Source organism: Frankliniella occidentalis, unplaced genomic scaffold, assembly GCF_000697945.3.
Source record: "Frankliniella occidentalis isolate FOCC.00 unplaced genomic scaffold, Focc_3.1 Scaffold21, whole genome shotgun sequence".
Classification (NCBI taxonomy): domain Eukaryota; kingdom Metazoa; phylum Arthropoda; class Insecta; order Thysanoptera; family Thripidae; genus Frankliniella; species Frankliniella occidentalis.
The window spans coordinates 2369719-2379846 of NW_026267151.1; the positions used below are offsets into that span (position 1 = coordinate 2369719).

General features: G+C 51.2%; 1 protein-coding gene across 1 annotated transcript; it reads left to right on the forward strand.

Annotated features, from left to right (window-relative positions):
• Window positions 1–1992: 1992 nt before the first annotated feature.
• On the forward strand, window positions 1993–9694 carry LOC113204125 (uncharacterized). Its single transcript, XM_052264706.1, has 3 exons — window positions 1993–2256; window positions 2418–3082; window positions 7357–9694. Exons 1-3 carry the CDS (start codon window positions 2004–2006, stop codon window positions 7513–7515), a joined length of 1077 nt encoding a protein of 358 aa, XP_052120666.1. The 5' UTR covers window positions 1993–2003; the 3' UTR covers window positions 7516–9694.
• Window positions 9695–10128: the final 434 nt, after the last annotated feature.

The following is a 10128-nucleotide window of genomic DNA, read 5'->3' on the forward strand; positions in this document are numbered from 1 at the left end:
TAATTTGATTTCTTTAAAAACAATCCCATAAAACTTTTCACAACAAGTGCAAGTATCAGTAAACATATCTACGTAAGGCGTACAATCCCACTGGGTAGAGGGAAGTTCCAGACACGTGTGTGGCTAACCCGGGGTCGTAGACCGTTTCACCTGTTTGCCCCTGCTCAGCAGTTCAATAAGTATTTGTGCCTTGTACTTAATGGGTTCGGTAAAACATGAACAATATTTTTAAAAAATTTCATCAATGAGTTCTCATCTGTATTTTCTCTCATACGAACATAAATTAACCTGTCTTATCTCGCGGGTCATTTTGGGTCAAACGGTCTGGTTTCAATGCCAATTCCTAAAAGTTTTGTCAGCTGCTTTATGTACTAAAGCATTTAGTCATAACATTGTTTGGTTGCCTGTTTAATACAATAATAACAAAATTACCTCATATTCAGTGGCTTTCCGCCAAAGTTCAGACTTCCGACATTCTAATCCTACAATGGCTTAAATATAAGAGTGCTACATGCAATCGAATGCCAATTATTGCTAGTCAAAGCAAAATGTATGTCGGTAGAAAGAGTCAACCTTTGCTAACTTTACGGTTTTAGGTTGTTAGCTTAAGACGCTCTATGTTTTACTGTGTTACAATGCCAAATATTAGGATTTATGTTCACATGCAGGCTGTCATTTTCAATTCCAAAGTGCCGTCCTAAAAATTATTTATTTCATAATATTGTGACGGGAGTGACCCATGTCAAGTACTGTGATGTTCCTAATAAATTTGTGATATTAAATAATCGTTGTGATAAAAGTACTAACATTGTCTGATAATGCTGACTAACCGACCCCATATTCAAAATGTCTTTGAAGTACGCAGTCTATGTCACTGATCGTTGAGTTCCGAGAACACCACTTAACTTTGCTTCATTCTTTCGGTAACCATGTTCTCGAATGGGGAAGGCGAAAGTTCTTTGCACGCTCTTCACGCTTGCCCGCGGGTCCCTGACCCCCGCCGCCCCCTCCCGCTCTACTCGCGCGAGCCGCCGTCGGCCGTTGACCCACCTGCGAGTGTTTTGCACCGCCGGCCGTCAGCCTCCCACCTGAGCTAAAGTGTTGCGCGACTTGCAGCGCCTTGCCTTTGACCCGACAGTACCGAGCACCACGCCACCCGTCGGCCCCGCCCCGCCCGGCGTGAGGTGCGGCGTCACCGCAAAACAGGAGAAAATTGGCCTTCCCGGGATTCACGGGTTCCTAATCATAGCGGGCCGATCTGCCGGAAAGCGATGCGTGCGCACGCGTGCGTCACGGGATGGACCCCTGAGTCACATTGGTCACGATGAGGTCTTCCCTATCGGCGCCGGGGCCCCGGGCCGCCCCCCCGCCGGAGAAAGCAGAGCGCTCCACGGGGGCAAGGGCGGCGTCGGCAGCGTCGCGTCGGAGCGGCGGGCGGCGTCGAACCGAACCGCCACCGCCGCGCCAGGCAGAGCTTGGCGACCGCGCCACTAGGGGGCGACAGCATGCGGCGCGAGTCATGGCGGCGGTGTCTGCTGCCTGCTCGGTCTGGGCGCGGCGTGCGCCGCAGGGCTGCCAGCTCGGTTCGCGCGTACGGCGCACGCGGGCCACACGACCAGGGGCGGGAGGGCAAACCACCGCGCGCGGAGTTGGCGCGCGCGGCCACAGAGCGCGCTGCAGTCGTGGCGTCACTGCCGCTGGTCCTTCCCCGCTCCGCCCAAGGCGTCGCGTCGCTACTCGTGGCGTCACTGCGCTGCACCGAGGCCTTGATACCCGGCGGGTATCGATGATTCCCCCGCGCGCCACCCCGCGGCCCCGCGACGCGCCGCCGTGCAGGTGGCGCTGACTCACGGCTCCACGTGCCGGCGCTGGCCGCACGTGCCGCGCGTTCTGGCGAAATGTGTGCCAGCCTCCATTACTGACGTCAGTTTAACATCTCAACTGACAAAAAAGTAACAAAGTTCGCCTGGGGAGGGGGGGGGGGGGGTTACTGGAGGGGCACAATGCAGGTCATGCGACGTACCGACCACCCTCAACTACCTTCTCCCATCGTCGCTCGCCCGTCACGACCCGCACCGACACGCTTCGTCACGGTACGCCACATCCCATACTTTGTCCTGCCACGCGGGCGTGTTTCCGCCGTGCGTAGGGTGTTGATGTTGGTGAGCTCAGGCCCGTCTCTGCCGCGCAGGTCCGGCTGGTCGCGGTGTCCCCCGAGCCTTTCCCCGAGCTGCAGTCCGGCCGAACCGCGCCGAGGTTAGTCTCCTTTCTCTGTCTCTCTTCTCTCTTCAGGTCGAAGCACCCAGTTTCTCCGCATGCGTTGTGCCGTTTATCCATCCAAAGTGATTGTTGGGAGTCTTCAACTCTCCGATCGGTCAGCTTCTGTTTCTGTAGCCGCCTCGTCTCTCTGTCCACAGGCCGACTGCCCTCGTGTGAGGAGCAGGCTGACGAGGAGGATGAGGACGACCCGGAACCCCCCGGCGTGGCAGCCGCTGCAGCCACCGCCACCCCCGCCCCGGTGGACGTTGACGTCAACAGCGCCCTTCCCGACGTGGTGCCCCGAGCTGCACCAAGGCAGTCCCTCTCCCGACAGCCCAGGTGGCCCGCCTCCCCGTTCACCAAGTACATAACCGCCTCGAGCCCGGGACTCTCATCTCAGCAGACCCCGGACACGTCGCCGTTCTCATCAGCTCCGGTGCCCCTGCCGACCTCGCCATCCTCGAACGTCGAAGATGAGCCGCAGGTCCGCGAGGCTGTGGCGTCGTCAGCGACCACGCTGTGCTACCGCCTCCCCGACGTGGTGTGCGACGCTGAGCGCGCCGCCCCCTGCCCGGCCCCGAGGACCGCCCCCAGGCCAAGCCCCGCCCTCGGCCCCGCCCTTGGGGTGGCCCACCTCACCCCAAAGCCGGCCCCGCGGTGGCACCGCCCCCGCGCCGCCCTCAAGTGCCCCGCCCCCGCGGCGGTCCCCCGCGCCCTGCGCGAGGACGAGCTGGAGCACGCCCTCTGCAAGATGGCGGAGGGGGACAGCTGGCTGCGGGTGGGACAGCACCTCCGGAACATCGCGGACCAGCTGCATCTGCCGGTGAGTACAGACGCTGTGGTATACACTCTTTGCAAGACGTGCGTGCCCCAGTCTGGTGACGTGTGCGCGCCACGTGTCGCGGCCTGACGTGTCTGCGCTCTAGTCGGACGTGCAGACAGTCGGACGGGCGCACGCTAGCTCGATAACCCGGCGGCGACACACTGTCTGCCGCGGCTCGGCGCGCCGCAGCTCCGCGGATAGACTCGCCAGACGCCCCGGCGGCCCTTAGATCGGCTCGGTGCGCGGGTAGCCTCGTGCAAGGTCACCGCTGTGTGCGGTACCGTGCCCGCTCGTCCGCGCCGCGCCTAGCCGCTGCTCGCGGGACGTCGTTTCCGCTGCAGCCGCGCCTGCTTTTCCGGGTCGCTTTTCTCATGAATTACTCATTTTTTTCGCGATAAAAGCTGCAGTTTGGTTTGACAAGGCGGCCGCTGTTTCCACAAGTACATCGGGGGCCTTGAGCACCTCGGAACTGCCTGCCTCAACTGAAACAGAGATGGAAAGGCGATTCGCAAGCAAGCCGACCGCAAAGCTTTATCATGTTTTAAAAAGCCTTATCCTGATCCTATGCGCTGACCTAGTTATATGCGAAGAGTCGGCCCGACGCCCCGAGGCATCGAGGCAGTAATAGCGACCATTATTACCTATAACTTCTGGTGAGTCGCCATAACGAACACACTAGTAGCTGATCGCCTCACCTCATGGTGCGTGTGCCAAGGCCGTGGCCAGACCTGTCGCGGGCCAGCGCTGCAGTGGAGCTTCCGCGGAACCCGAGGGGAATGGGGGGGGGGGGGGGGGGCAGCCGCACCCCCTCGGGCTAATCCAATAGGCCGCAGTGTCAAGTGGCACCCTCTTCTTCCCCAGCCCTCCCGCGATTCGACAGGTTGCGCTAAAAAAAAGGAATTGGAGGGATTTTTCGGACAGTGGCTCTTTCTCTCCTCGTTTTATTCTTTGTGTTTTTTTTTTTTCGGGGGTCCCCAAAGCCGCGTCACGTTCGAGGGGATTTCGTTTCTGTCAAACCTCTCTGGCGTGTGTCTCCGGCACCAGAACGCTTCGTCCGCGTCACCGCGTTTCCTACAACCGCCTCTTTCTCTCTCTCGGTTTTTCTTTCTCTCTCTCCAAATATTCAAACCAGTCATTGTTATTCATTAGAAAAAGATTTGGCGCTACCATAAATCACACGATACACTGCGAAACAAATCAGCCACCCTCCTCCTCCCTCGGCGCCTCTCCTGCTTTCCCCTCCTACCTAGCGTCTTCATTTTGGAAGAAGGCCGGCGAAGTCTATCTGCGGCGAACGTGGTTTTGTATTCATCATCGTCATCCCCCCTCCCCCTCTCTCTGCATATTTTCTAACTGGAGCGGTGGAAATGACATGACGCAGAGATACAATGAGGGATGATGATTTGAGACGCTGCTCTCTCTCTCCCCCACCTCTCCCTCTTCTTCCTGTGGTCCCCCCTTCCCCCTGCTTTCTGCGACTGTGCCTTAGCGAGTGACAAATTAAACAAGTCTTCTAGTGAGGAGAGAGAGGAGGGGGGGGGGTCTAATTGAATATCAATAATTGCTCTCGTCTCGTCTCGATCCCTTCGGCCGGCTGGAGGCACGCCGCGGCATTCATCAGCCGCAGAGGCCCGCACACATAAATCAAAGACACTGTTCTCTTCAATTTCAGATAAGAGACCGCGGAGTCGCGAGTGCAAAAAGGAAAAGGGAGTGGCAAGCTTTGTGCGTGGGGCCTTTGTGCGGGGCGAGAGAGGAAGTGTCGCTGCCCGGGGGAGACGCGTCGGGCCGGGAAGCGCCGCAGAGCGGAACATTTCATAAGGACCTCAAATTGGATCCATGCGGACCTGGGCAAAGCGTGCTAAACCGAATAGTGCCCTTCAAGACCCACGAGACAGGATTTCTAGACATCATTTCACTATGTAGGCTCACCGGGTTAAGAATTTCTAGAGGCAGCCACAGCGTCGGAAATAAGGTATTTTTTTATATTATTTTTTTAGGCTCAAAAATGTTTCAGGTAAACTGAAATGTGGACAGAGAGACCAAAGAAACGTGACACATTTCGAATTACTTTAGCCACCTGTATTTTAGAACATAGAATACTTGGGGAGACCTAGTACGTATGAGCGTCGGAGTTTGTGGAAGGGAAAAGAATGTCTGGTGATGAATTAAGAGTTGGGTCCGCTATGGTTTCGAAGCCCGTAGCACGTCACGTCCCAGGCCTCTTCCCCAAAACGCGTCCAAATCTCCCGCTTTTATTATTTTTCTCCGTTAATTTGGACGGAAGGCAAAGCTATCAGGCCGCGCCGCCCCGCCGCTCTAAGCCGATTGCAGGGACAGAAAGAGAGACAGACTCAAAAATCAGAAAAGCGAAATCGCCTGCGAAAAAAGAGGCCTTTTCGTGGTGGCTCTGCCCCGCCACGCCCCACGCCCGCTCACTCTGGGTGTAAAAGCCGGGACGGGATTTTTTTTCACCGAGCCTGTTCGAGTTTGATCTTGGCTTTCTTTGATGCATCATTTTTCTCATTTAACCGGAGAGAGGGACATAGATAGCGAAAAAAAGAAAGGACAAAAAAATATGAGTCGCGGTGTGGTGGGAAAGGGGGGAAGGAGGAGGGGGTTCGTGATGGTCGCGGAATTCCGTGCTCTCTTATCTCTCCTCCTCCTAATAGTCCCCTCCTTGTCACACACGACTCGCTTTGTTGTAATTAATCACTTTTCTTTGCCACAACGACGCCGCTGCCGTCTTGCTTTTAGCCCCCTCCCCTTTTGTCTCCCCTTCCCCGTCCCTGTCTCTTTCCCCTCTCACCCCCTCACGCGCTCTCTTAGTCTCCCACAGCAAGGCGCCAGTTTTGGCGCCCAGTTCCTCGCGTTTTTTTCCCCTCTCCTCCCCCGTGACACTCGCCACGCTGTCTTTGTCGCTCCTGTTTGTGTGACACCCAGGAGCAAGTGAGACAGGAGCACCAAATAATTCATCTGGGTCGTAAACACGGGCGCAATAGCGGCCTAACTGTGCGACCTGCAGCGTGTTCGGCGAGGAGCAGAGCCAGAGGTTATAATCTGCAGCTCGCAGCTCGATACGGATGGGGAGGGAAGTGCCGAGTGTTCGCTGCCACATTTATATCCCTCGAGGAAAATCACATCTTTGGGACGGAGGCACAGGACGAGAATAGAGGTGGGGGAGCGAAGGAGAAAGGGCGAAATGTGGAGGGGAGTCGGTGGTGTGGCGCGGTGCAGAGGGGTGGCTCGACGTCCTATCATGGATTTCCCAGAACAAAGTTGATACAAAAATTCTCGAGGACAACAAGTAATCGGGAGAGGGGGGCGTAGTAGCGTGTGTATTGAGGACGTTTGAGCTGCAAGGCGGCTGAATACAATACCTACTGATATCATACTATTAAAAAATTCTCAAGGACTCTTTACGCGCAAATCTAAAGCCAGCTCCTCTCAGAGACCCTCCTCGTCCCGCCCCTTCGCTCCAGCCCGTCGCGGATATCGTTCCCTTCCTGTTCCTCGCCGAGCATGCCGTGATCGAATACATTGTTTCGCTGCACTACCCGTGTCGCAGGCCGCCAAATTCAATCCGTTTCCCCCTCCCCGTGCTATGCCCTGTCGTCCCAACCGGGCTGACACGCGCGTGCGAAGGCAAAATGTGATAAAAATGACAGCCTTTTCCATTTGCCGCGCCGCATCAGGTGCCGCCGTATTCATGAGTGCGCGATATGGCGCAGCTCACGACGGCGGAGACCAGCTGCGCTAGTACTGTAGTACCCCAGCCAAACGACCCCGGGCCTCGTCGAGTGATCGTCAAATATCTTTCCCCAATTTTACCGCCTTCGACGGGAGCGTCCGTTCCAGAAATATGAAGACGTGTTTCGGATCGCACAGCCCCTGCAAGGGTCATTGGAGGGCGCACCATCAGGGCCTAAACATGGCAGCGGTCACTTTTACGACGGGGCGAGGAGGGCGGAGGGCAGAGGGTGATCGAGATCCAGAGAGAGGGTCCCCCTCCAGTCGACGCCGTTTCGCTTTAGTTGCTTCGCGCGTGTGCACCATTAACCCGGTCCACTCGCGGAAACAGAAAAGGGCCCGGCGTTAGCATTGTCATCACCTGCCGCATGCTAATACGTGACTGCATTTATTGGGCCGTGAAATGCTCTTTTGCACATCTTACTCGCAGCGTTTTCTTATTGACCCACCGCGCATAATCGTGCAATTCGATGCGATCTGTCCTTTGATTTATGTTTCATGGAGTGTTTCCGTTTCTGTTGCAGGATGAGGTGGACGGACCAGCCGGACCAGCCGAACCCCCGGCACGGCCCTCCGGGCTGCTGTCGCTGCTGCTCCCCCAGCCGGCCAAGCACAAGCGCACCTTCCTGACCACAGCCGTAGTACTGCTAGTGGGCTGGAGACTGCTCTCTCGTGTCCGGTGAACAGAAAAGACTGTGTTTTTCGGAATTGGTGATGAGCATGTTTTGACTTTGTATTTATCAGTCAAAGATTTTTCTTTCTCGACGAGAGAAGAATATTTTGTTACGTATTAGATTTTAATTACAGTGCCCATATTTCGAGTCAAACACATCTTCTGTGACTCTGTATCAGTCAACCATTTTAATGGTACGCGTTGCTGATTCTGGTTTAGCCAAGGGGCTTATCACTCGCAAGGCGGGTACTCATTCATTGTTGTCCGCGATATGCTAAAATTTTGAGTCTTTTCGCACTTATTGCAGTTTTTAAAGGCACAAAAGTTTAGCACCTCGAGGACACTTTGCCCTAGTGCTATTTTCGAAAAAAATTCTTAACCTAGAGAACCAGCAAGCCTCGCTTGCCTCAAGATTTTTGCCTTTTCGAATTATGTTTTTCTTAAATTTCTTTTTTATCGTCAGACCATGTGCCTACATTCTTATGTAGTATTTTCGGGTCGTTAAACATTGATGCCCAAAGACTTGTATTATAAGTGTAGTGAACATGTTAATAATTGTAAATGCGTTTCATGCGAGACTCTGTCTTGCCTTAGAGTTTTCCAATGATCTCTCAGTAGGTAGAGTAGAAAGCAGTCCTCTCAATACTTGCTGCCTGACCTGTGATTGCCGAAGCGTGAGACGATGAACAAATATAACTTTATTTAATGTTTAATTTTCATGTTAATTAGTTTTTGGGGCCATTATTGATCGCAATGCAATCAATTTATATTGTTCCTTGTCTCGCGCCCGGTGAGACAATGTTTTGTACATAGAGAGGTTCATTAATAATTAGTTTTCTTGCTTTTTTGTACATGAATTGTTATAATCAAAGTAGGCTATCCGTTTAGCTCCTTTTTTCTATAAGTTTTCATCGTTCATAATCAAAGCTAAAGTGTGATTTAATATATTATATATCTATAATGTAAGAGTACTGTTTTAATGAAGTACGTTGTGTGGGTTTTGATTTCGAAATTTTAACCAGAGACTACGTTGTGTTTTTCAAGAAAAGACTAAGCGTTTAGGATAAAAACGTTGACGTTGTGTTCATATATGGGACTGAAATAGTGTTCAGAGGCCACTGCCTAATGAATTGAAAGAGAATTGTTAATTCATGAACCACTCAGTGGACCATTATATTTGCTTGTAAATAAGAGCTTTCATTTTGGGGCAATTTTCGATTTTTGATATGAATTTATATGCATATAAAATATGACATATTCTGTATCCCAATATAGTCGACCTTTATTATACAATAATTACTTTTTAATGTTGAGTGCGGATCTCTCATTTTATAACGTAGTGCGTGACTACCGTGTGGTCACGGCGCACTCAACATACCAAAAAACTCCCATTATGATCAGATTACTTTGTACATTTAAAATGTGAAAACGTTTGGAAATTCGAGCCTCTGTACATTTGTCGGTTATATGGGTCTAATGAAATTCTATATTAAGATAATGCGTGTGTACTGGCGTACCAGACATAACTGGTTCGTTCTGTGCATGAAGAGAATATAAAAGCGCGCATCAAAGCGTTCTGTGATATTGCTATAAAGATGCAATATACCTATTCATATGATCTCTGATTGTCACTCTAAATCATGAAAACCTATCATCAGAATCCTAGTCACATTAGTCGTTTTCTTAATTAAGTATTTGGTTTGTAATTAGCCTGGTTTTCGGACGAATGGGGCTATTACATCAAAAACATTGAGTATTGCATATGAGAAAACCAATAGAATTCTTAAAGGATTACAAGATTAAGCTTCTCTGCACCACCACAAGACATAGAATACCGATTCATTGCCGCCTCATATATTGTCCTAATAGTAAAGTAAACTCAGCGTGATGCAGTTCAAATATCCAGCAATCAGAGTAACTGTGAGAATTGTGATTCATAGATATAAAGCATTATCTGTGGTGACGTTAATATACTCACTAGGGTAAAGTTTGGTTAAGTAGAGGATGCTTCGCTCAATGTTAAGTTTCCGTAATGACCCTAGTTTACTTTATAGTGCAGTTAAGTTAATTTGTATGACGCATGATAAAATGCCATACGCCTCATGCTCCCAACAGTCTTTCAATGTACAGTTGACAACGTTTCAGCATAAATAATTGTAATAAATATGCAGTTTCCACTTTTCAATGAATATATCTTGCATCTTTTATTATCATTTACTCCTCTATAACATCAACACACATAACCGGAAAACTAGCCCCACCGCCCACAGCTGACCTGGGTACATAATAGGTTAACACATGTCGCGCACGTCTTTAGGTTGTTTTCATGCGATGGCTGAACATTTCTACAAGGGCTGTTTTACTGCCCGTTTTTTGGCAAAAATTTGTGGCCACAACTCCGGCAGCCGGAGTAAGCTTATTAGTTCGAACCGATTTTATGTGACGCCGTTCAGTAGCTACATACATAGTTGTAGCTACAACCGAAGTCTATTTTTTAGAAAATAGGAGAATCTTTGAGGAACTCTCATATTTGAGAAGAAACTGCTCATATTTTGAGGATACCTCAAGAAAAATTTAAAAACTCAAAATCTCCATCTACTTTTCTAAAATAATAAGTTTAATA

Excerpts from the sequence above, each read along its gene's own strand:
- LOC113204125 (XM_052264706.1), top strand. The coding sequence starts at position 2,004 with ATGCAGGTCATGCGACGTACCGACCACCCTCAACTACCTTCTCCCATC. Across the intron at positions 2,257-2,417 it reads TCCGGCCGAACCGCGCCGAG|GCCGACTGCCCTCGTGTGAG; the intron begins GTTAGTCTCCTT and ends CTCTGTCCACAG. Across the intron at positions 3,083-7,356 it reads CGGACCAGCTGCATCTGCCG|GATGAGGTGGACGGACCAGC; the intron begins GTGAGTACAGAC and ends TTTCTGTTGCAG.